At 37.9% G+C, this 27,849-nt stretch overlaps 1 protein-coding gene across 1 annotated transcript in view; it reads left to right on the forward strand.

Annotated features, from left to right (window-relative positions):
- Positions 1–27,849, forward strand: part of PARD3B (par-3 family cell polarity regulator beta) — a 907,609-nt gene that overhangs the window by 556,543 nt on the left and 323,217 nt on the right. Inside the window, exon 16 of the mRNA XM_070421939.1 lies at positions 20,663–20,707. Within this exon, the coding sequence (XP_070278040.1) occupies positions 20,663–20,707 (45 nt within the window). The remainder of the gene's footprint in view (positions 1–20,662; positions 20,708–27,849) is intronic.

Here is a 27,849-nt window from a genome sequence, read left to right on the forward strand (position 1 = left end):
ACAACACTGCCATCAAAGCAAGCCTCTCACGACATTGAAAATCCAACATTCCAGTTAATGAAAACTTAACATATAATAAAATTTTAGACAACTATGCATTTAAGAGTGAAAATTAATATTAACTTGTATTACTAATAACTGAATTATAGTGATATAGATCACTTCTCTGTATCTGTAATATAATTAGAATCATAAATCTAGCCGAATAATACAGATTTTGTTTAAAATTATTTAGAATAATTATTTGGGTTGGAAGCAAAGGCATAAAAATGCCTTTTTATAAAAAGGACTTGATTCTCTCCCTGTAAGTCCAAATGCATTTTTCTGCTTTTTTTGCCTTGCATTGCCTAAGAAATATGTTTTCAAGAATAACTTACTTTGTGTTCATTATAACTATTAATTGGAAAATGATGCCTTTTTGTGTAGAAATTGTACTTTTATACTACTTCCTATGTTTTAGATTTGCCCAAAAGTCATGGCACATTTCATCCCACCTCTCACATACCATCTGCAATGAATACATGTGACAAATACCTAAACACCATTACTTTCATTTGTCTTTTTTTCCTTTCTATTGAATTTATTGGGGTACCACTGATTAACAACATTACATAGGTTTCAGTTGCATAATTCTAGGATACCTCATCTGTATACTGTATTTATTGTGTGTTCACCACCCCAAGTCAAGTCTCCGTCCATCTCCATGTTATCATTTGATGAATGAATGGTTAAGAGGCACAACTCTCTCATATATTTCCATCAGGAAAATAAATTATCTTGGAGGCAAGGATCATCTGTCTTATATAAAAACATGGTAACCTGATACCTAGAACTAGAACAGGAGAGTCAATGCTGGTATTAGTAATAGTTATAGCCATAGAGAGGATAATGTTAGTTGTATTATTAGAGATGAGTGTTTGACTTGAATTGTCAATGTAAGTAAATTCTCTTCAAGTGAGTATTGTGAAGTACTGGGGGAAAGGTTCTATGGATTTTGTATGTAGAACCTCAATCAATCATGGGGTCACAAATGGTCTCAAATGTTGACATGCAGTGTTTCACATTTACTTAAATGGAGGCATTGTTCAGTGGAATACATAGATAAATCAAAAATTCAGTGTCTGGAAGAGAAACCCTAGGTTCTGTTTTCTCACAGTAGATATAAAGAAAACTACATTTGTAATTGAATCTTAACCAATGATGTATGCCCATAACAAATCCATGAAGATCTTCATTAAATTAGCCTCTGTATATTTAGAGCATTATTTGTGCTCTGATGGAAAATCTTGATCAATAGAGAAACTGCCTTATCCTTTAGAACTGAAATATTCTGGGTTCCACTTGAAGTTTGGATTAATACATGGACTGCTTCTTTGTTTACCTCAAAGGAAGCTCTACCTTTCAGATACTAAGCATTTTAAATAAAGCCAAATATGAACCTTTCTTTCTTACTTGTCTTTGTTTTGTAAACTATTATTCATGTTTAAATGAAATTCTGTGTTCCTCTTAAAGAACTTTTGTGCTAATACAAGAACATCTTCATAAAAATGTGAAGCTAAGGGAGCTATTTAAAGAATAGAACAAAATACTTAAATTCTCCTTCTCAGTGTGAACCAAATTCATTTTAGTTGTTTTGAAGTGAGAGTTTGTTAGTTAAAAATATTGTATATAAAAAATAATTAAATATAGTATAATAATAAAATATTATATAAGTATATAATATAACTAGAGGCCCGGTGCACAAAAATTTGTGCACTCGGTGAGGGCGGGGGGGGGGGGGGGGGCTTCCTTAGCCCGGCCTATGCCCTCTTGCAGTCTGGGACCCCTCGAAGGATGTCCACCTGCTGGCTTAGGCCTGCTACCTGGGGGATTGGGCCTAAGCTGGCAGTCAGACATCCCTCTGGCAGCCCGGGAGCCCTTGGGGGATGTCCACTTGCCAGCAGGGAGCAGGCCTAAGCTGCAGTCAGACATCCTTAGTGCTGCTGAGGAGGTGGGAGAGGCTCCCGCCACTACCCCTGTACTGGCAGCCGTCAGCCTGGCTTGTGGCTTAGCAGAGCTCCCCCTGTGGGAGCGCACTGACTGCCAGGGGACAGCTCCTGCATTGAGCGTCTGCCCCTGGTGGTCAGTGTGTGTCATAGTGACCAGTCATTCCCAGTCATTCTGCTGTTAGGGTCAATTTGCATATTACCCTTTTATTATATAGGATAGAGGTCTGGTGCATGGGTGGGGGCTGGCTGGTTTGCCCTGAAGGGTGTCCCTGATCAGGGTGGGGGTCCTGCTGGGGTGCCTGGCCAGCCTGGGTGAGGGGCTGAGGGCCGTTTTCAGGATGGCCAAGCCCCCCAGTGGGGATCCTCATCCCATGAGGGTGTGGCCAGCCTGGGTGAGGGGCTGATGGCTGTTTGCAGGCTGGCCATAGCCCCAAGCCACCCAAGCTCCCAGTGGAGGCTGGCTGGAAGCAGGTATCTGGGATTTATTTATCTTCTATAATTGAAACTTTGTTGCCTTTAGCAGAGCCCACAGCCAGCCAGGGCAGGCGGGAAGCTTGGGTCCTCCATCGACGGGGCAACCAAGCCTCCTGCTTGCTCCAGCTCTGTGGCTGCCGGCCGCCATCTTGGTTGGGTTAATTTGCATATAGTCGCTCTGATTGGCTGGTGGGCGTGGCTTGTGAGTGTAGCAAAGGTATGGTCAATTTGCATGTTTCTCTTTTATTAGATAAGGTGAATATATGTTAAATGAATTTTGGCAATTATGTAGTTGTCTCTTCTGAATGATATTTGGAATGATTTTTTTATGGGCCACACTTTAAGCAGAAATTAATACTATTGTAGGGAGTTACAACTACCTCAGTTTTAGGTGCAGTAATTGCAATTTGTCCTTTAAAAGTCAAATGGGAATAGCCTTCCATATTTTTATTTTAATATATACATATTCATACCTTTCTGATCTTCTTTTTTCTCAAAATGATTATATTGAACATATGCTTTTAAATTTGTGTCCTTTAAGAACAATCTAGCTTAAATATTATTTTCTTTATCTTTGTTTCTATATTATCATTTAATTGTAAAGTTTGCTCTTGAATAAATTTGTCCTGATTTATTTGCCTAATATTATACTTGGCCATAAGAGTTATTTTCAATTTTTTGCTCTTAGAAATATCAATGCATTGAGCCTGCTAATACATAAACCTTTGTAAATAATCATGATTATTTTATCAATATAAATTTTTGGCCAACTGTTATGTAAAGATTTAAAGTTTTTGACCACTTGCTCTCCAGAAAGGAAATATTGCTCCTATCAGTAGTATATGGAAGAATCTAGGTGTCTTTTTTTTTTTTTTTTTTTTTTTTACTTTTGCCAATTTTAAAAGGATATTTTTCTTTTACTTTTAAAATTAACTTTGTGGCTAAACATTCTTTATACATTTATTGACTTTATGTTTTCTATGGTGAATCTTCTCAGCATTGCCTCTGTAAGGCTAAAAATTTCTAAATTAAATATCACCTCACTGGAAATAAAATGTTATTCTACATTAAAGGTCAAATCGTAACTCTTGCTCATGGGGAAAATAGATAGTTTGCTTTTACTTTTCTAAAGCTAAGGATGTTACCTGCTCCAGAATACATATTAATCAATAAATCTGTCTTTCATTAAATGGTTAGAAAATGTCTAGCTAATTTGAATAAGAAACAGAGTCAGAATTCAGACTTATTTATGATAAAATCTGCTTAATCTTGGGTAAATCAATCTTTTAAAAATAATTTCTTTTTAGTTTTTTATTGAAGCATTAAAATTACTATACTATACAGGGTGAGGCAAAAGTAGGTTTGCAGTTGGTCATGCAGGTTATTATATTACAACAGCTTTATTAACTCTGTCTCCTGTACTCACAACCATAAACTTACGTTTGCCCACCCTGTTTACAGCTGGCTGCTTTAGAACCCCAGAACCACTTAGTACAAAGGCTAGTGTCACCAAAACCACCTACTCTGCTTTTATCGGACTGAATAGGTGTTCAACACTTGAAAATATAATTTCAGTCTCATGTAAAACTCATCCACCTATTTCTCCCTTCCTTCCTTCCTTCCTTCCTTCCTTCCTTCCTTCCTTCCTTCCTTCCTTCCTTCCATCTTTCCTTCCTTCCTTCCTTCCTTCCTTCCTTCCTTCCTTCCTTCCTTCCTTCCTTCCTTTATTAAACAAATATTTGTGTTCCTTCTCTGCCAGATACTATTTTAAATAACTGAGACTTATCAGTGACAATGGACAACAATACCTTATTTCTGTTAGATTACCTAGAATGGAAATAATCTCATGAACAGAGTTTGAGAGATTAGGGATGTAAATGGTAATAATAAAATAAGTGAACAAAGACACCAGAACGATAGTCACTACAACAAACAAACTACAAATTGTGGAGAGAGGAGACATGACGGAAAGGCTAATGCTTCAATACCCACTTGGCTAGAGTTCATGAGAAATGGTACTGGGCGCTCTATCCAATGATGGAATTAAAATTAAAATAGAGATCGAATTGGAAATTGACTAATCAAGTGTGATGGTTCCAAGTGAGCTGGGAAAAGCCAATCAACCCTCTGCTGATCCAGGAACTAACTGGCATAAGCCCCAAGTACATCAGCATTGTCTTGAAAGATTTGTGAGAGCCTGCAAAGGTTTCAGCTGAAATCCTTAAAAGTAAAATAAGATTATAGCAAAAAATTGGAAAACATTTAGCTCATTTTTTTTAAGTTTGGGAAAGGCTTTTGTAGCTACCAAAATGAATGAAAAATGAGTTACATCCGAGATTTCCTATTTCCAGCCTTAATAAATCAGTCATGCCAGGTAAATGAATCATGCCTGAGCTTTCTCTGGACTCAGAAAGGCTAGAGGACAATCACAAGTGGCCAAGTCCTCTAGCCGTAGGCTAATAATGAATAGTCAAGTAAGACCGGAACATTCTGAGTTAAACAGCCTTCTTAGATACAAGTTTGTTCACAATCTTCCAGTGTGTTTGTGTGCATTGCTGGGCTTTTAAGAGTCTACACCAGCCGTGGGCAAACTACAGCCCGTTTGAAATGAATAAAACTAAAAAAAAAAAAAAAAAAAAAAAAAGACCCTACCCTTTTATGTAATGATGTTTACTTTGAATTTATATTAGTTCACACAAACACTCCATCCATGCTTTTGTTCTGGCCCTCCGGTCCAGTTTAAGAACCCATTGTGGCCCTCGAGTCAAAAAGTTTGCCCACCCCTGGTCTACACAAATCTTTAAGACATAATATATGACACAGACCAATGGAACAGAATCGTGAGCTCAGAAATTAACCCACATGTATGTGGGCAACTAATTTTTTACAAAGGAGCCAAAAATATACAATGGAGAAAGGAAAACCTTAAAATAAATGGTGCTGGAAAAATTGGAAACCACATGCACAAGAATGAAGCTAGACTGCAATCTGACACCATACACAGAAATTAAAATGGATTAGAGACCTAAATACAAGACCTGAAAAAATGTAGAAGAAAACCACAGTACTAATGTTATGGACCTTGATCTCAGAGTGGCCCCAAAGTCAAGGGAAGTAAATATCAAACTAAATATTAAACTTTGATGCCTGAGCTCCCAACCATTAAACCTTTCTGTTCCCAGTCATATTAATTTCTTAGTGTTAACTCTAAAAACAAAAGATACATCCTGGCTCCTATTTAAATGTTAATTTTCATTCAGTTCTCACTCAAGTCTTGCCTGCTTCAGCTCATTCTCTAAGTTCCGAAAGCAGTTACCACTGGCAGCACTAAGTTTAGCACAGAATTGCATACTCTCTGGGGTACCTACCATGTGAAATTCTTTTCTCACTCCGATTAGATGAGAAGCTCCTACAGAGTCATACCTTATATATCTTTGGCACCCTCCTCATGCTTAGAATGTGTACCTGCTGAGTAAACCCCAGACGGATGACATGCTTGGGTTTTGGTAGAGCAATCTGGGTGCAATCTCAGAAACCTATTGGTCGCCATGATTGATTTGGCTGATTTTACTTAGTAGGCAGGTTCTCCTTTCCTACATCAAATTATTGAATGAGTAAATGGATAAAAGTGCAAACCAATACTTAAAGGTAAATGAATAAAAGTGCAAATAAATGTTTGGTTTGGGGAGCAAAATAAAATAGGGATAAAGATATTCTGGGAGGGTGTAGACCATAGCACTCCACACTCACATTCACTTACCCAAACCAGTGTTGTTTATTTAATAGCATTTGGAGAAGGTTCATAATAATGAACAGACTTAAGAGCCAAACACAGGCAATATAAAAGGCCAAGGTTATAAATCATTATATAGAAAAGAGTGAAAGCAGTTGTTTAGAACTTGAGAAAAAGGGCTGTGTGCTTTATTTCCTAAGTGGAGGAATCTATGAATAAATTAGGCAATCACTTGACATAATTGATTTAGATCATGTGAATTCCTGGCACTGCCTGAGGGTTAATTAGATCAGATTGTTTTGTGGCCCTTGCTAGTCTTCTAGCACTGACATTTTTTTCCCCTTTGTATTAATCTATACCTCACTTTATTGTTGTTTTGTTTTAATCTCAAGAAGAATATTATTTTATTTATATTATTTAAGTTTAGTTAACATGAAGTTTTTTTTGTTTGTAGTTAGGAAAAGTTCAAGATATAAATATTCATCTAACAAAATATCTGTGCTTCTTATTTATGAATCATGTTTTCATTTTCTATTAATCTATTTGCAAAGAACAGTGTATTCTGTGCACAAATGTAGTGCCATGGGAATTATATTTAAAACATGCTTGAATTGCTTGCAGCAACATGAAATTGAATTACATTAGTATATAGAGCAATTTGACTGTATGTGAGTTGTCCCAAATATTGTATAGGCTGAATATTCAGAGATTTTGTTTACTTTGAGTATTGGCAAATATCCTAAAGTAATCCCAAAAATGTCCTGAATCAAATAACATGATTGACTCAAAATAAATTAAAAATATTCTACATGATTTAAATACTTGGAATAGGCTCACCCATTACTGCTTCATAATTTACACACATTTTTATCCATGAAGCAATTTTGGTATTTAGGTTTAATCAATGAATTTATTGATACAAGTACAATCTACTCTAGCCTCATTTACTAAGACAACAAGGAATTTTAAAGTGCTCCATATTCATGTAACCTGATTTATACAATGTCCAGCATAGAGACTTGATACTGATAGATGTATGTTAACTCTTAAATCAACTAAATTAACTAACCCCTTAGATATCTAAATCTGTATCCCTGTAAAACATAGTACTTAAAGGGCTCATCCATGACCAATCCATAATTCAGAGAGGTTATTATATTGAAAATGTGGTCACAAAGTCATTAAGGGCAAGAATTTCTGAAGACAGCTCAGTCTAATTGTCCACCCCCACTGGAAAAAACTGATGATGTGATTAATCATTAATGGATTAGGAATATTATATTTGTAAAAGAAGGCAATAGTATTACACAGGTGCTTAATATATCATTACCATTGCTTTAGGAGGTTGAGTCTGAAAATAAAATGCTAGTGTATAAGATTAATACTTAAAGAAGCTTATTGGAACAAAAAGAGAAAAATCTTGTCTTCTGTTGGAGAAGAGATTTAGTATGGATAACGTAAAACTAAGAAATGGTCTTAAGAGTTTACTTTGGATTACATTATTTTTCTTTTTTAATCCAGCAACATCCTAAAAAGTTAATTCATTTGGAAATAACATTCTTAAAATAGGATTAAGAGATGCTGCTTAAGAGATACTTAATCATCACTCCATATTTTTCACGTGTTGTTTCTTATTCAGGAGAATAAAGGAATAATTATAAAATACATGACAAAGAATTAACATATTTAATATATGAAAAGGTCTTATTAATTATTAGAAAATAAATATTTCAATTTAAAAATATATGGTCAGACAATTTACAAATAATTTATTCAGTTGGCCAATATATATATGGATTATGTCCAACTTCACAAGTAATTAAGGAAATGAAGATATTTTCTTGGAAAACTGGGAAATGTTACAATATACATGTGCTTGTGTTGTAACACATGTTTATTGGGTATTTAAGTTAATACCAGTTTATCACAGGGCAATGTGGTAATTGTATAAGATACCTTAGTGCTTTTGTTATCTTTTACCCAGTAAGTCCATTTCCTTCCAAAAAAAATCAAAACCAAACATTAAGGACTTTTCACTATAGTGAACTTAATTTTCCAGAAATTAATGGGTTGGTGAAATTATAGACTCTAATCTAATAGATATAATAGACTTAGAAGTCTTCAGACTAGTTAATGACATAAAAATGTTAACGATAAAACATCATTTGAAAAGAAACAGTATACAATTATGTCAGTGTAGGAGCATATGTATGTATTTGTGTGTACATATGGAAGGAAATTCAATAACATGTTTACATTGATTTGTCTTTTAGTGGAAGTTGTAGGGACAATTATAAATAATGCTACGTGTATTATTTATATATTCCTGTATATTTTCATGTCCTGAATTGTTGAAACAATTCCTCTGGTGTTGTTAGCAGGCAAGGGTTTTGTTTTTTTCTGATAGTCACTATAGTCACAAAGCTTAGAATTACAGAGCTTTACAAGGACCTACCAAAGTATCTGAGACATGAAAAAAACAACAACAAAAAAACTGTTGGCTCTAAAGTATAAAAATAAAGCCATATATTTTGAATTAATAAATGTTCAATTATCTCTGAAACGTAACCCTATGCCAGTTTTATTTAGTTACATTTAGAATTCAATGAAAAATATTATTACATTTGAACATAGTTTTTATTTGGGGGTTATTTTCCAGTTCACAATAATTTCTATGCATGCACAAAGATTGCTAAAAAAAAAAAAGTAGTCTATGACTATTAAATGAGTAATTCATACCCAAATAATTTTGAATCAATTTTCCCAAATCTCTGGGGGACAGAGGAGTAGGGAAGAGTGGTAGGAGGGGATTATGCCCATTGCTTTTCTTTTTTCCTTTCTTCATCAGCAGGCTTGCTGACATCCAAAGAAATCCCTGGTCAAAGGGAAAGAGATTCAAAAATTGCTGCCTGTGACATCATTTTGGATGCTGGGTCTAACAACTTTCTGTTTTTTCTGTTAATATTTTCTACGAACTCAACCTGGTTCAAGATGGTTAATACACCTCAATACCTTCTAAAAGGATAGTGGAGGCTTAGTCTCTGTGTGTAATACCTGTTCTGCAAAAAGGAGCCTGATGTAAATGAGCTCCTCTAATAGATCAGTATAACACACCAGGCCAGTCCACCAGAGTGTGTGCAGGATGTTGTGCATCCATTGATGTGAATGGGTGTGCTCTGAATTGGAGAGACAGCCCATAAACCGCCAAAGTTAATATCCTCTGATAAGCAATGAGTCCGAATGACTTCTCAAAATCGATTGCATACTAGTAGCCCTGGTTTTGCACTGCTTGCATATTAAACAGATGATACTGGATTCTGGGCAGAAATGTAGTCAGTATTATATACTTCAGCTCATGCCAGAAGAGAAATCTTTTGATAGCACTATTATAGCCAAGAACAGCAGCAGCTATCCAGTCCCAAACCAGGAGCCAGGCGCCAAAATGAATTCATCCAGGAATAAATTGGGTTGCCGTCTCAGTGTGAAGTCCGTGAGCTTTAGGGAAAATGCACATGAAAATCCTGGGTAGCTCATGTTACCAGATCTTGAGGGTTAGCGTTCAGTTCTGGGCTGTCCAGTTAACTTTAGGAGAAGAAACACAAGTGATGGGAGAGATGCTCTCACCCAGCCAGCCAGCTTGCAAGCACGTACAGAAGTGCCATGAAGGGAGCAGAGGGTGTTCAGTAACGTGAGCCCTGCATGTGACTTGAAGTTACCATGCTTACTTGTCAGATGTGTAGGTGACACGCAGCTGGGTGGGGCATCTAATGCACTGGATGACAGAACCAGGATTCCAAAAGATCTGATCAGGGAGAACTGATGAGCTGCAATTCCGAAGATTACATTTAATAGTGATAAATGCAAATTCCTGTACTCAGATTTAAAAAAAAAAAAGAACCACCTCTCTCCTGTCTTACTCCCATCCAATTCATTGCACATGTTGCAGCCTGGGAGATCTTTTTAAAACGCAAACCCCATCTTGTCACTTTTTTGCTGAAAATCCCTTAACAGCATCCTATTGCCCTTGGAATAAAGACAAACTCATTATGGGGATTTGAGATTCTCCATGACTGGCCCCTTCGTTTCTCCTCTACCTGGGCTCGCACTGGCCTCCCTCTCATGTACAGTCCAGGGGTTATCACATCTGTCGAGGTGAGAGCCATAGGAAGCTTTGTCCCAGAAGGTTTGATAATACTTCTGACTCCAGCCGTATGACAGGCCTTCAGGTTCTATGTGTAGAACCTGTTTTGTTTCATGTTTCCTCTGTCCAAACACTATCTTCACCCTTCCCTATATATCTCCAGGTCTCAACTGAAAGTCAGCAGGAAAGTCCAATCCATAAACTAGGCTTAGTCTCTTCATTACCTATTTTCAAGGTTCCCTGACCATCCTTCTTTCATTCAACAAATATGTTTTGAGTGTCTACTGTGTCCCAGGCACTGTCCTGGACCCTGGGAACCAATTGATGAACAAAGCAAAGCCCACGTCTACCTGAAGCTCATGTTCTCATGGGGAAGAGGGCAGGCAGCGATGAGTGCCTCGTGAAAGAATGAAGCAGGAGGAGGAGATAATGACAGAGTTGGGGTCGGAAGGCCCTACCTTAGGTGAGGTGGCCAGGGAGGACCTCTGTGCCGATGCGATGTCTGTGGAGACGTGAAGGAAGGGTGGCAGTGAGCCAGGTGGCTGTCCAGAAGAATAGCACTAGCCCTGAAGAGGAATGTGCTTTCTATGTTTGGGGACCTGCAGTGAGGCCAGAATGGGTGACGGAAGGCTGCTGAGCAAGGGGACAGCTGTGCAGAATGAGCTGGGAAAGGCCCTGGGGACCAGCTCAGGCTGGGCTTGGAGGCTGTAAGTTTTTAGACTTTCTTCTAAATGTGATTGGAAGCTATTTGAGAGGCTTTGAGCAAAGGATTGTTGTGATTGAGATTTGTTTTTGTTTTAAAAGGATTACATTGGCTTCTCGGGGCTGGGTGGGGGGGGGGGGGGGGCGGGAATAATGAATAGGGAATAAGTGTAAAATCCCAAAGTTCAGTCCAGGGGTTATCACATCTGTCGAGGTGAGAGCTATAGGAAGCTTTGTCCCAGAAGGTTTGATAATACTTCTGACATTGGTTGTGTGATAAAAACCCTGCTGGTACAGGCTCAAGGCTGTCCCTCCACAATCCCAGTGCCCAGCATCCTGCCATTGGCTCTCCACAGGGATTTCTTGGACAAAGTCCTGGCTTAACAGGAGTTAATATAAAAAGGATTTCAGTTCGCTGTACACATGATGAGCCAACAATAGTGCCGTTTGGCTGCCAAAAGAGCTAACGCTGTCTCTTTCCCTTTCCTACCGCCTGACACCTGAACAATAGTCCATGCTTCCCCTTGGTAACAATTTCCAGGTGTATGAGCCTCACAACAACTTATGACAACTCTATTGCTTAACTTGTGAGTGTTCCACCAGCCATTTTTAAGAGACATCATGTGCTCTTGCATGTAGTTTGTTGGGAAATTCTACTTTTGGTAGGTAGTGGTGACTAGTGAATTATGTAGTTCTTGATTATGAAGCCATTAGCAGAATCTTAGCTCTCAGACTCACATAGTAGAAGGAATTTGTGCTTTGAAGTCAGGAACCCTTTGGATCCCAGCTGTCCCACTTGCTAACTTTATGACAATCCCACTGAGCCTCAGTTACCTGCTCTGTAACTGCAGATTGTAATGCCCAGCTCACGGAGCTCTGTAAGGATTAAGTGAGATAGCACATGTTAAAATGCTTAGCATGATTTCTGACACGTAAGTTGGCAACAAGTTTAGTTTCCTTCCTCCTCTTTCCTGTTAAAGATAGAATCACTATGTGGAAATGTGCATTATAAATAGTGGGATTATAACACATGTTATAAAAAAAGGTGTTGTTTCACTCGCTCATAGAGAAAAATGGTTGTGGGACTTACAGGATAGTCTGAGCCCTTCTTTTCTGATGGCTTCATCAGTATCAATTTCTTGCTGATAACAGAATATTTACCAACGGCCTAGGAAACAGCAGTTTTCATACTCTGAGTGGTAGAAATAGTCCAAACCTGGTAGATCCCAAGAATTCACACAAAGAAGATTCCTGGGAAGGGTCTCACAAAGAAGATTCCTGGGAAGGGTCTCACATAGGCATCTTTTCCTCATCATGCAAAAAAGGACAGAGACTCCGTACAACTGACCTTTGAGGACCTTTGTTATCTGTAGCTGTTTACCATGAAAAGATTAATAAAATTCTATCTGCATCTTCATTGAAGTTGCATACAAATCAACACAATACAGATAGAAAGTGGTGCATTTTCTTGGAAGTGAAGCTGAAGTGTCCTGGGGGAAACAGATGGAGAGAATATCCTACAAAGAGGAGGTTATAATGGGGATCTGGGCCCAGGAGGAGCAATAAAATAGTATTTGTACACATGAGGTTCCAGGCATTTCCCCCTGAGAAAGCCAAATGGGAAGAAACCAGGAATTACTTTATGACTTCAGTAAAAGGAGAATAGAGGAAAATACAATGAGAAAAGTAAAAAGGATTCAAATCTCAATATCAGGCTAAGGAGACTGTATTATTTTCTAGGCAGTTGAATTTAGTGAAGGCTTTTGGTGAGGTAGAAAAATGATGCAAGTGATATTTAGCATGAGCTAATCTGGGCTGAGTTGAAGAGATGTATAGTAGAGTTGGGGAGATGGAGGTAGGTCAAGAGCAAGTTGGAAGCAATTTCCAAAGATCAGCCTTTGAATAGAAAAAGCCTTGTGTCCGGTTAGGAGACCCGGAGGGAGGCCTTGTGACTGACTGTCCTCGTGACTATGGCATGTGTGCCATCAGAACAGGGGAGTAGCCCTGGGCCTCCATGCGGTTCCCTCTCCACTCACCAGCGCAGCTACACCCTCTGAGTGGCCCTAGGTGCCAGCCTTGATTTCATGATGTCCTCATGCAGGAGAGAAGCAGGTGATGGCACTTCCAAAGAATAATGCTCTTAATCACTGATCACATTCTTAGCTTTGGATGAGAGTTACTCAAGGTATCTTAGGACCATTGGTCCTGTGGTTTAGGAAGCTGTGGTTTTAAGCACAAATATGTTTCCATTTATTAAATAGTGTAATAATTTTGCAACTTATTCCAGAGAAATTAAAAATACCACCCCACAAAAACTTGCTGTAAGATATATATCCCGTTGTTTCATATCTGAGTGGAGGCAATGGGGCTGAGAATCCAGGGAAAACAAGGTGGGTAGAGTGCAGTAACAGAGAAGAAAGAACTGCATAGAGAGTGAACTCCAGAAATATCCAGAGCAGTGGTTCTCAACCTTGGCTGCACATTAGAATCACCTGGGAATCTTTTTAAAATCCTGATTTCTGGGCCTCATCCTCCGGAAATTCTGTTTCTTTGTTACTAATGTTGTGGCCCCACCCCATAACAAAGAAACAGAATTTCCGGAGGATGAGGCCCAGAAATCAGGATTTTAAAAAGATTCCCAGGTGATTCTAATGTGCAGCCAAGGTTGAGAACCACTGATCTAGAGAATCAGTCTTGAGAGTTGCAGAGTCCTGATCAGAGCACCCATGTCAGGAAACTAACAAGCCAGGAACCTCACTCCCACAAGGATCCAGGAAGGAGTACTTGAGCTCAGACAGTATCTGATTCCTTTGAGAAAGACAGTGTCTATTGAATGCACGCCAAACAAATTAATATAGTCAATTTGTGATAAAATGATTTGATTTTCCCAGTACTCTTTAATGGGATAAACACAATAGTGTAAGAATAGTGAAAAGTAGTGGATTTTCCTAACTTTAGATTTAAGCTCCCCCGAGATTCATGAAGAAAGAAAGGGAATTTTAAAGAGATGGCTAAAAAGTTGTGAAGGAAGGAGTAGTTGGCTAACGATGAGGAAGCAGGTCCTCATTTTTGTCCTGTGGCACCCTGGCTGAGAGATACACTATAATATTAGAAAACTTCAGCTACTGAGTTCTAACTAGCTTATTGTCAGAACAGCCAGCCGGCCAGGGAGGAGCATGGTGCTTTGGGGAAGCCTGCTAAGAGAGATGGCAAGATAAACATTGGCATCATTATCTTGTACTAACTTCCTAACACCTTTTTCAGCAAAAGCTTTGTGTATGTTGTTTTTGTGGTTTTGGTTTCAAGAAATGGGAGAATTTTTCAACACATAAAAATGCATAGTGCTGATACTCAAAATTCTCCCTGAAGAGAAACAGTGTGCCAAGTAGCCATCGATATAAGAAAACACTATAAATCAATGCAGTAAAGGAGGGAACTTAATTTACAACTTATAACAGGTTGGCCTTCCTTGAAATTTCTGAAAATCAATCAGGGGCACAGAAATCGATCTACTAAAAGCGAATAAAATGGATTCTTAATATTGGCAACTGTGTCCTTTTTCTTAAAAAGTTCTGAAGGAACAACTCTCAGAAACAAGTTTATTAACCATTAAGGAATTACTTGATATTTAGTTTCCTAGCAAACTATTCAAGGACAAGTGTTGATGGCCTCATTAGAAGATGTATTTTTGTTGTGCCAAACATCACCTTCAAAGCTGCAGTCTCTATGCTGTCACAGATATGGAAATCAAAAACTAAATGAAATGGAGCTGCCTGTGTAAAAGACAAGCGTTGCATCATATTTTAGAGTGCTGCTTTACATGGAAGTACCTCACCATGAAGTAGTGGGGATCTGAACACATTTGCATATCCCCCATTCCTGACAAAGGGTTGGCATTCTCAACAAGAATAACTGTGGCTGATGGCAATCTTCATCTGAAGAGATTTGTGCATGTTAGCAATATACCATCTTCTGTCAGCTTAAGAAGAGCATATGGGGCCCATTAACTCACCAAATCTGCCACTGTTCTGCAAATTGTTATGAAGCAAGTGCAGTTCCTAATAGTCACTTATGTTATAGAATGCGTATCAAATGCTATCAATAAGCCAGGGGAATATTTCCCCCCAGTGAGAATGCATTTGAAGTGTACAAGAGGGCCTGACAAAAGAATAAAACACTTTAAGTGATCACTATATTAATATAAACGGATCCTACTGGGGAGCCGATATGTTTATGCACTTGATTTGTTTGCCACTAATAAGTTCTCGGAGTGCCATCTTTTTCATAGATTTTCTCCTCTTAATTTCTTTATTTACGGTTTCTCTTCCATACAGTGAACGTGGTTGAAATTCAAAGGCAACGTGTGTTTATCTGCTCTTTTTAAAAAGGTGCCATTGATTTTGAGCAGTTCTGATGAACTCAAAGGTCTACAACCAAGGTAACTGGAAACATAGGCGGGCAGGCTCTGTGTTTTCCAGAGAGGTCATCCTGGACAGAGGGCGGACCATGGAGTTAGGAAACCTCCAAACCCAAGAGTGGCCTCCTTAGGAAACACTTCCCGGTAATTAAATCAAGTGGTGCCCATCAGTCTGGAGTTGAATACTAGGAAGCGTGAGCTTAGTATAGACATCCCATTATCTGAATAAATCCAAAGATCTCTCTGGAGGCACAAGTCCATAGCACCCTATAAGTATTTCATAACAGTTACAATAAAAATGTCTGAATTTCATCTTCAGCAGCACTCGGGCATTCCACTGGTATCTCTTCAATTGTTGTAATATCCCTTTAAGGTGATCAAGAGCAAGTAGTATCATTTCTTAGGTAAAACCGAAGGACAAGGAAGGGAATATAATATAGGCTCTGGAAACTTTAACAAAAGAAAAGGAAGAAAGAACAATCTGTCATCAGAACTAGAACAAAAGACTTTGGCTCTTGCTCCATCAACACTCTCTTACATGATGCTTTCGGTACCTTCGCATTTTGGAATGAGAGACCTTTCCCACACCAGCCCTATAAATAAGGTCTTGTAAATAAGGTTTGAAATGACATGCCTGTCATAATCACATTGCTACTGTTCCAGTTGCCGGGCTATCTAAATATTATGCAGTGAAAAGACTAGACCTTAGCGCCAGCCTCAGGAGATAACTTTATAGTAGCTCTAAGGCAGCGGTTCTCAACCTGTGGGTCGCGACCCCTTTGGCGGTCGAACGACCCTTTCACAGGGGTCGCCTAAGACCATCCTGCATATCAGATATTTACATTACGATTCATAACAGCAGCAACATTACAGTAATGAAGTAGCAACGAAAATAATTTTATGGTTGGGTCACAACATGAGGAACTGTATTTCAAGGGCCAGAAGGTTGAGAACCCTGCTAAGGTAATGTGAGTTATAAAGGAAGTTGAGTATTAATTATAACACTTGTCATTTAAAAATAAATGGTGATGGTGTGTATAATTTTACCTCCTTTTCTTATTTGCCACTGTTATTTAAATCACTTACAGGCACTAAGCATGTGCATAAAGGAAGATTGTTCCCAATTTAACCTTTTAAATAAAATGTATTCTATTAATTAAGCCATTACAGTTCCCTCTCTTTTCTATTAGATTTATTCATTTATCTTCTGTCCCAAAGATAGATATCTGTGTCAGTGAATATTTTGGAGAGAAACTCCTACTTTTTATGCCTATCACTCATTTGGATTTTCTACACTGTTGTTAAAAAAAGCTTATGTTACTGTTCTAAATAATTTCAAATTGTCAATTAAAATAATAAGTATTCCTACTAAGAATAATAGACAGTATTGCAGCTGAAAAATTAGGAAAGTACCATGTTTAACCTAATATGACTGGGAAATTTGCAATAATACTAAAATTGGCTTAGATTTAATGGGATAACTTATGTCTGTTGAACAAAACATCAGACAAAACAAAACAATACAGTCCTCCCTTTCTATGAATCTCTTTTTCAGAATAACTGTATATAATAAGACCATGTAGTCTGAGTGTTATGTTTCCTTTGCCTTTCTTCACCTAAGCAATGAACTAGGACTGGGAGTAAACTGGGAGGTCATACCTGCTGTGGGTATTGGATTATCCATAAGATAATGATTAAAAAGCCCAGTCTGAAGCATAGTACACCATCAGTTATTTCTCCCTATATCCCTTTATAATCCCAGGCAACTTAAATCATTGAGACCACCACCACCAAATTCATAAACTTTGCCACTCTCACAGTTTTCATTTATCAAAAGCTTTCATTTATTGAGAAATATGTAACTGGCACTGTAGTAAGTGTTTTTGTACATATTTTTCGTTTTATTCCCACCACTCCCTATGTAGTGTTTTTATTTAATTTTTCACATGAGGAAACTAAGGTTAAAAAGGGCTTTGTGCCCTGGCTGGTTTGGCTTAGTGGACAGAGCGTAGGCCTGGGGACTGAGGGTTCCAGGTTCGATTCCAGTCAAGGGCACATGCCTGGATTGCGGGCTTGGTCCCCAGTAAGGGGTGTGCAGGAGGCAGCTGCTCAATGATTCTCATCATTGATGTTTCAATCTCTCTCCCTCTTCCTTCCTCTGTAAAATCAATAAAAGCATATTGTTGTTGTTGCTGTTTGTAAAAAGGCTTTGTAACTTGCCTGGTAAAGCTGGGATTCAACCCACATCTATCTCATTCGTTATGTTATTCCACTTTTCTACTTAGTTTCTCATTAATAATAATGATAGTAGCTAATATTTTGTAAGCACTTTCTATATGACCTTATAAGTACTTTGCACAAACCTACACATGTAATTTTACTTCAAATCTATGGAGTAAGCCATATTATTCTTATTTTACATATGATGAAATTGAGGCACCGAAAGTTAAATTGCATACAACTAGTAAATGTCCAAGTCAGAATTTTAACTCAGACTAGTGATTTTTCATCTGTGAAATGGGAATGGATATTTTAGCTTGAACCCACTAGAATTATAGATTTCCAAAAATGTTAAAAAAAAAAATGTAGCTAACACTTAATACCATTCACCACAGACAGATTTTTGTTTAATAACATATGTTCAAATAAAAAAGATAGCTTTCTAACATATAGATGTTGGTTAAGTGTTTAATTTATGTAATTGATGATTCAAAAAAATATAACAAGTTTTCTGCGACTCGTCACCTTTATAGCAGAGTGTAAGAGGGCCATATTTAAGTTCTGGATCCTATCCTCCACCTAGGAGACATGCTTCAGTTTCTTTGTCTATAAAATAAGGATAATAATGACACCTATCTTGACAGATCATTGTGAGGATTAAATGAATGATAATAAGATATAAAGTACAGCCCTAACCGGTTTGGCTCAGTGGATAGAGCGTCGGCCTGAGGACTGAAAGGTCCCAGGTTCGATTCTGGTCAAGGGCATGTACCTTAGTTGTGGGTGCATCCCCGGTGGGGGTTGTGCAGGAGGCAGCTGATCAATATTTCTCTCTCATTGGTGTTTCTAACTCTCTATCCCTCTCCCTTCCTCTCTGTGAAAAAAATCAATAAAATATATATTTTTTAAAAAGATATAAAGTACATAGGGCAGAACCTGCAATTACAGGTACTTAATAATTAGTGACTAATATTTTTTAATCATTATGATTGTTTTCCAATATTTTTCTATTTATACTCTAGATTCCACTGTAATTAAGTTTTTTAGACTTGGGAAAGACAGAATTTGGCCCCCAACATGGAGCCTAATAAGTACAAACTGACATATCTAACTGGAAGTATGAAGAATACTCTAACAAGATTTTTAAGCATTTCATTCCAGAAAAATTACAGACATGCAGTGGTTTTAACTAAAAAAAATAAATCACTTAGGAAAGTAGGGCTAGGTGGGAGTGGGAAGATTGAATGATGTTTAATAACTGGGTTAATGAAATAGGATTGACTGTGGTAGGCAAAGGAAGGAGGGAGGGGCACATTACTCTGAGACCAATGTAGTGTTAGGGAAGATGGAGGAGGTCCTCCTTGTGAGCAAAGTTCCCCTCACCTTGTTTCAACCCTGAGCAGTAGAGTTTCATAGACTAACATGACATGGCGAATAATGAACAGCTGTCATTGAATATTAAAGTGATAATCATGCAGAGATGCTTAAGGGTTAAGAACTTTGCATCTGTGTTCATGAGAAATATTAGTTAATAGCTTTCAGATAATATTTTGCCTGATATCAGGGTAATATCAGCCTCTTAGAATGCATTGGGAAATATCCTTTCCTCTGAATTTTCTGAAATAAGAATTTATATAAAATTGATATTAATTCTTCTTTAAATGTTTGGTAGGTAGAATTTACCAGTGAAGCTGTCTGTCTAGAGCAGCCGTGGGCAAACTGCGGCCCGCGGGCCGGATCCTGCCCGTTTGAAATGAATAAAACTAAAAAAAAAAAAAAGACCGTACCCTTTTATGTAATGATTTTACTTTGAATTTATATTAGTTCACACAACACTCCATCCATGCTTTTGTTCCGGCCCTCTGGTCCAGTTTAAGAACCCATTGTGGCCCTCGAGTCAAAAAGTTTGCCCACCCCTGGTCTAGAGTTTCCTTTATGGGAGAGTTTTAACTAAAAATTCATTAAAGAATCGAACTATAGGACTATTTAGCTTATCTATTTCTTCCTGTGTAAGCTTTGCTAATTTGTGTCTTTGACAAATGTATCTATTTCATTAGAGCTGGATTAACCTGGAGTTATTAGTCTCTCCCACTACTGAAGCAAGGTTCCTCTTTGTATCCTAACTGATGCTCCTGAATTAGGAAGATTTTCACTATGGCTGTTGGGAATAGTTCCTATTCTCAGCCCTGTGTCAACTTTGGACACTGTTCCCTTTCTACTTAGGCGTGGTTCTTTGTCAGGTCTTGGGTAGTTTCCTCACATGCATGCGATCCTTGGTATTCAACTAAATATATGAGGGGCTCCTCTCAATAGCTCTCTCTGCAGTTCTCTGCTCTGCAGACTCCGTCTGCCTTGGTTTCCTGGACACCCAGCTGCATGTCCTCAAGATGGGATATCCCTGGGCTCTGCCTCTGTTCCCATCCCTGCACCACAGCCTGGAAACTCTCCATGCAGTAAACTAGGGCAATTGTAGGATTCATCTTACTTGTTTCTCATTTCTCAGGAGTCACTAGTCTCTGTTGTCCGATGTCTAACCTCTTGAATGTCATTGTTTCATATTTTGTTTATTTTAATATTTTTCAGAAGGATTATAAATCTGTTAACTTTTACTCCAGGTTTATCAGACATAGAAGCTCATTATTGAATGTTTATACATACTTCTATTGTGTTTAAAGAGTTTTACTATATATTATACATCTCTAGTCCATGAGTTTAGCTTTTCTTTTTGCAAACAATAACCCAGTTTAAAAAAAAACTGAAAGTATTGAAAATTAAAAGAAAATTAGAAGCCTAATAAATATATCTTTCTTTATAGCTATTCTGAACATATTTACCAATAGAAATGAGGTGCCCCAGGGAGGCTGGGGAAAATTTTTCTCAAGTCCTTGCCAGTAAAATATTTAACTTATTATGAATCTATATTAATTTATTATTAAAATGACTTATTTACAGGCAGGCTGATCCTTGTCTCTCTTATTTCTTCTCAGTGCCAGATGAAAGCAAAGTCCATTCATTGGCTGGACACAAATTGGGTAAGAAATTCCTTGTAACTGACTTTCTATTCTCCTTCCTGGAAATCCCTGGCTGTGTTTGAGTAGCAGTTGGAACCTATTTCCATCCACCAGTCACTGAAAGGCTTGGTAATTAATACATGAGATGTTTCTGACTTCCACAAAGATGAATTATTGCTTGGCTCTGTATGTAGTGGCATAATGTATGCTGACTCAAAATGTTTGAGAGGAAAGAGTAAACGTTTCCAAAAAAATGATTATAACATCCAAAATCTTAAAACTGTATGCCAGCTGAACACTTAGAACAACAAAAAAATTATAAAGAAACCCCCAGAAAGTTTGAAAATTTTTCCCATGATGACTTTCACATAAAGTGATTGGACAGAGAGTTCCAGAATAAGAAAATTTTGCTTATTTCTTTCTCATCAAGAAAGAATAGTCTTTCCCTGGCCAGTTGACTCAGTTGGGTTGCTTGGTTGATTGGTTGGAACATCGTCCCTATACCAAAAGGTGACGGGTTCAATTCCCAGTCAGGGCACATACGTAGGTTGTGAGTTTATATGGTCAGGGTACATATGGGAGGCAACTGATTGATGTTTCTCTTTTCCCTCCTTTCTCCCTAGAAAAAATATACCCTGGGTGAGGATTAAAACAAAAGTCTTTTTGCCTGTCATCAAAAGGGATTGTACCCACCCACAATGATCATATTATCTTTCTTTAGACTCATGAATGAGATTCCTAGAGGTTCTCTAGAAGGTCCACAGGGATCTCCCTGTGTCTACTGGGGCTTTCTCTATTAGAAACCTTCAGGTCTAAAAACCAAGCTTTTTCTCTATTGCCAAGTGTCCTGCTTTCTATCCCTTTGCCCTTCCTTCATCATTTATTCACAGTAATTGAAAACACTGCAGTTCTCTAGGGGTGCACTGTTGGGGTGAGGGAATATCCATTTTACTCCTAAAATTGCCACTCCAAACAACAAAACGGGTATGATTTGTTCACATCCCTCTGTTTCTGAAACAATGAAGTCTTCCCCACCACCAGCGTCTCCTGTGTTTATGTGCCAATTATGTTTTCAGCAGTAAGTGGCCTTGATGCCTCATTACCTCCATCATGTTCCAGGGCACAGTTACGATTTTTTTCTTTTATTCCTTCTCCAGAGTCTCTAGTGGAAACAGCAGGGAAGGGCTGGTTCACAACTTTTAGATTTCTTTTCTTTTTTGCTTCTCCTAAGAAAGAGCCTCAGAGGTTAGATCACTGCAAAAGAAAAGACTTCTGTGGGGCTGAGCAATCGCCACATGCTGCTCATTCCCGTCATCCTCATCCATTAAATGCTCTACTACTGGACATGCATTGAGGAGTCTGAGAGGGAAGTTCCCATGATCAAGGAGCCCCAAGGATAGCCCATGTTATTTTCATCCTCAATGCATGGTACTGCTGGCGGTTAGTTCTCTGACATAGTAATACTTGAAGGTCAATGCCTTTTCACATACTGGGCTAGGCTGCAAGGTGAAAAGTGGAAGCAGTTTAAGAATGTTTATCAGTTTGGTTTTTAAAAAAGAGCCAATGATAAACTTTCTGGTTTCCACCCCTCCCCCCCCCCAAGAAATCAGATCTTATTCAAATATTTTTAATTTCCAAACAAAGTACTAATTGCCAGTAACTAGAAGTTATTGTCAGCCTTTAAAAGTGAGAACATTGTTACCTTAGTATATTGCTGTAATATTTTAGGTAAATTTGAATGATAAGTTTTTATATGTTGTGTTACAAAAATATTAATGAAGAATCAATCTAAGTACAAAACGTATAATCGTCTTCCAAGTTTTAAAAATAGCATAATCTTAAAGCTGTCAGGTAGGCTAGTTGTAAGCTCCACACGGTGGCTTTGCTTTAGCTGATGGATAGAAATAGTACCAGAGGTCTCTATATTACTTCCATGAGCCAGACTGTTTACATACATCAGTTGTTTTAAAGAAGATTTGGAGTTATAATAAACTCTCATTATAATATTCACTATCCTTATATTTTAAGAACTTCTAAATCCTATCACAGCGTCTTTGACTTTTTAATCAGCTGTCTGTGGAACCAGTGCAAATGCTGCAAAACATACTTGATAACTTTGGAGCAAAAGTGGCACATGACAAAACACAACGAAGAGGGCTAAGCAAGCCCCTGGAATTATACACGTCAGAGTTAAAGCGAAAGCGCTCTGTAAAGCATTAGTGACAGTTTTGAAAAAATAAAAAGAAGCATTAAAGAAAAATATGCTACTAACATTGTAGGTTTATATACTTCCAAAATATACCCTTGCCATGCTCTGCGTTTATTTCTTTTGGAAAATTAGTCTTGAATTATAACGATCCTCAGGAACTCATCCCTCATATAAAAGGCTGAGTTCTGCATTTTTTTTTTTCTAGCAATTTCTCATTAGGCGTAGGTGGTGGTGGTGGTGAAAGAGGATTAAGGGTCCGTTTAATTCTGGCAACCCCTTTTAGTTACAAAATCATTTTTAAAAGCCACCTAATATATAACGGTAGTCTCAATCTGCCCCAGTCTGTGACTACTAAGCTAGTTACCAGTTTGAACTGTAATGTACAATGTTCCATGATCATACCAGTCTTACAAAGTCAAAAGGTATCATTCAACTTCTTTTTGTTTCATGTTTCCCTGCCCCAGGTTCTTTCTCCGGAATATTTAGGTTTGAAAAAAGTGGTTTCTCTTTTGCTAAGAAGAAAGAATACCTCCCTCTGTCTATTTTTAATTATAGAAATGTGACCAGTTGTCATGCTATCCAAGACCATAGTAAGTTAAATTCAGTCGTATATGCTGACCTAGATCTATCACCCATCCTCTTGTTCAGGATGATATGCAACATTTTAATAAATTCATCTGAGTTTAAATTTCTTCTGCGTCAGCTACTTAGTGTGTAGAGAGCCATTCCGTGCCAATTTCCATCCGTTGGACTGGCTTGGATTCCTCCCAAACTTGTGACAATATTCTTGGCACCCTTTCCTTGGCTTAATCTTTAAGTGGTGGATTCTTCAGAGCTCAGATCAAATTGAAAGCTCAGGTAAGATCATCTTTCTAGCACTTTCGGCCTAGAAGGTAGTGTTCCCGCAGCCCTTCTGGAATCAGTCCAGTCTTCCCGAGGCTCCTCTGATGCCCCAGCTCAGGGCCTCCCCCTGGCAATGCATCACATCTCAGACCTTGGCGAGAAAGACAGCAGGATGATTCTCCCTGTATCTGTGCAGGGTCCTCCTCCATGTGCCGGAGGTATTAATATCTGCGGAATGGAGAGGCCCACCCAGAGGAGTTAGGAACAAAATTTTGCCTTTTATCTGGTTCTTTTAAGAAAAATCACAAGTTTCAGAGAACCTGGCAAAACAATGAGGCATCTTTGACCTCTTTCTCTAGCTATCTCACTATTGAATTCTGGCAAAATTCAAATCCTAGCAATGCAGGGGAAAAGCAAAAACTTCAGCAATATATATATATTTTAGACAATAAAAGCATTAAATATTGATTTATGTTAAATATTATAAAGGAACATTAGGATCCAGAGAAAATGGCATCAAATTCGGCATAGCTGTTTTAAAAAATATATATATATATGCTTTAATGTTGACTATAAGGACTCACAAACAATGTCCTCGGAGGAGTCATTCCTTTCTCTTTCTTTCTACATGCTGAATTGACACCTAAACCAATAGTTTCATGCTCCTCGGCATTCAGACAGAAAGGACTTATAAATTTTACTTTTTTTTACTGTGTCTTCATTTTTGTTGTTTTGATTTACTGCGTGGAGCTGTTTTAATATGTATTGACTGTCTGCAGAGATCTTTGCTGACCCAGCTCTTTACGATGATGCAGTGCTGAAGAAAGCCAGCGAGTTCTTCTTTATGAGCTCTGACACATTAATTAGCAAAATGGACTAAAAAGCTTTCCGATTTCTATTTTAATTTCTTATATTCTCCAACACCTGTCTATAGAGCTGTAAAACAGGCAAGTCTGTAAAAGTAATGGTTGGCAGTAAGTCCAGACCTTTCCTGAGACAAGTGTATCAATTAATGAGCAAATACTCGTTAACAATCTAGGGGATGTCTCTACATGAGGTATGTTGCAGCCAATAAGTGTGTTGATGTCTTAACGCATTTTACTGATGAAGAAGTTGAAGCTCAGGGCATTTCAGGACTTGTTCTCTCAGCTGTTAACTAGTGGGTTTAGGATATGAATCCAGATACTATATGCTTTTGTGGCATTTCATTTTCCACCAGAATGGACCTAATACTTCACACTCCCAGGAATGGAGAAGAATATAAGAGTGAGACAAAGTTCTAGTTGGAAGACATGATACACGCATCAAGAGATCCCATGAATTCTTACTTAGCTTTTATAGCCTCAGCCACCCAAACAAGGAACACAATGGGAATAATTTCTCTTGCAAACTGCTGTAATTCTGTGAGCAGGAAAAGGACATCTGATCATTCTTCCCTTTGTTTCCCTGAATGCATGTGTACACATATATATTTGTATGAGTGTGTGGGCTAAGTTGAGAGATGTATGACAGAAAAATACATGTGATGTACATGTGTTATATATAAATTATAGCAAATGTGCATGTGATGTATATCCTCATGGCAAAGGCTAAGGTATAATATGCAAGTTCCTAACCTGGCAGACCTTCCATTCTGTCCTAAATGCATCATGGGTAAACTTCAAATCTAGAATGTCCATATGTAGCCAAAGTAATTTCTGAATCATTGCAAGGGAATAGAGCTCTTAAAAACATGAGATGATTGGGTAGTCACTTTTATACAAGAGCAATGAGTTATTAAATGACATTTCATAAATTTTGTTGAGTCTTAGTATTTCATATTTTATGGGATATCTAAATTAAAATATGCATTTAACGTTTGGAACACCAACCATGGTCATTTTTTCATATTTGAGTCTTCTAATATTGCAGCGGTTCTCAACCTGTGGGTTGAGACCCCTTTGGCGGTCAAATGACCCTTTCACAGGGGTTGCCTAAGGCCATCCTGCATATCAGATATTTACATTATGATTCATAACAGTAGCAACATTACAGTTATGAAGTAGCAACGAAAATAATTTTATGGTTGGGTCACAACATGAGGAACTGTATTTAAAGGGCCAGAAGGTTGAGAACCACTGTAATATTGGATTGCTGTTTTTCATGGCTTTTTATTATTATTGTTGATGAGGAAGTAAAATCTTGGAGTCAGTGGGTTAGGGGAATTAGTTCAAGTCAATGGAATTGACCTCTGTTTCTTTCCTTATCAATTGGTTAAGGTAACATTGCATGATTATCTATTTGGACAAATATCTTTATTGGGTACTTTGAAAGCTTTTGTCACTTGTTATGTTGGATAAATATAGCTTTAGACACAAGAAATTTATACATTTCTTATATGTTCCAGCTTTGCTTTACATTTTCATGGGCTTCAGGAAGTTATCATACAAAATTAGCAATATGTCTAAGGTTCTTCTTGTACAAGCTTGATTATGAAGCAACCATGTATTTTCTATGTTGCGAAGGTTACCAAACACTCTAGTCGCTAAAATTCAATGAATCAAATTGAATTAGAAAAATATGTGTCAGTCTTTTTATAAATGAGATGAGATTCTTCACTACTTAAATAGGGTGTATGTGTGTGCACCGCTAAATTTCATGAGGAAATAGAGACTATATTTTTTTTACAAATCAAATTTCAAAATTAATTACTTCAGTTCCACTCATGTTTATTAAATGCCCACTCTGCGACAGGTACTGTATTAAATGTTGGAGATACAAAGTGACATAAAGCATGATATCTGCTTTAGAAAAAAATGTTTATAAAGTGGTAGAGGAAAAGACATACCTAATTAAATATTCAGTGCCTTCCTGTTAAAGGGGCAGTGCAGTGAGACATCCAACAGAGGAAATAGTGCTTGGTTGTGCTTGGGCTTGAGGATCGGTTCCCAGGTTTCAGAAAGGAAATGCTGCCAGAGCAGGATCTTAAAGATGAATAAAAGTTTGAGAAATAGAAAAGGTTGATGAGCCACCACATTTCAGGCATATGGAAGGTTATCAAAACATGAAGCATCATGTTATGTTCAAGAAACTATAAACAATTCATTGTGTTGGGAAAGCAAAGTAAAGAATAAGAAGGATCAAGTAGGGAGATGTGAGATCATGGGGAACTCCTACCAAATGAACAAAAACAAACCAAAAAGAGCAAGGGAAATAGTCAAGAGACCATTGCAATAGTTCAGATAAGAGATTATGTAGGGCCCTGGCTGCTGTGACTCAGTTGGTTGGGTGTTGTCCTGTGCACCAGGAGGTTGCTGGTTCGATTCCCAGTCAAGGGCACATGCCCCAGTTGCAGCCTCGATCCCCAGTAGAGGGTGTGCAGGAGGCAGCTGATGGATGTTATGCTCTTAGATCAATGTTTCTCTCTCTTTCTCTCCCTTTCCTTTCCTTTCTATCTAAAGATCAATAAACTGTTTTTTAACAGCTACTATATCAGCATACATTTAATGGATTAGCAAGGGGAATGGAAATAAAAACTTGAGGATTTCTTAAAATTAAACTTAGTAAGTGGAGAAGAGGATCCAAGTTTATTCTCAGTGTATCAGTCAGCTTTTCCTACAACTATGCTGCATAATAAAGCAGTAAACATTCATTCCTTGATCATGTATCTTCATGTAGGTTGGGATTTGCTGATCTCAGAAGTGTTTGCTTGAGCTTAGCCCCAACCTACAGTTTAGGTCCAGGTTTTTTGCATGTGTCTTTTATCCTCCTTGGGCCAATGGTTTGCTAAGGCATGCACTTTTGCTAACAAGGGTGATAGATGGAAATGGGGTAGATAAAGAGGTGGGTCAAACTATAGGGAAAGTGTTGGGGATGCGTGTGGGTATGGATACATTTGTAGATTGAAGAGGTGAGAAATTAAGGACATTAATTGTCTCAGTTTTCTTGATAATGATGAAGTCTGTGCATAATGGGATTATATGATTAGCCAAGAAAATAATAAACATTATAGGTGATAGGTAACTCATGATGGGTTATGTTTACATCATTGAAGCAAAATTGGATGGGAAACTAAAAAACTACTTTTATGCCTATACACACATACATGCACACTACATTCAAGGGTTGGGTT

This window comes from Myotis yumanensis, unplaced genomic scaffold (assembly GCF_028538775.1).
Source record: "Myotis yumanensis isolate MYYU_CA2020_CCGP unplaced genomic scaffold, mMyoYum1.0.hap1 SCAF_8, whole genome shotgun sequence".
Taxonomy (NCBI): domain Eukaryota; kingdom Metazoa; phylum Chordata; class Mammalia; order Chiroptera; family Vespertilionidae; genus Myotis; species Myotis yumanensis.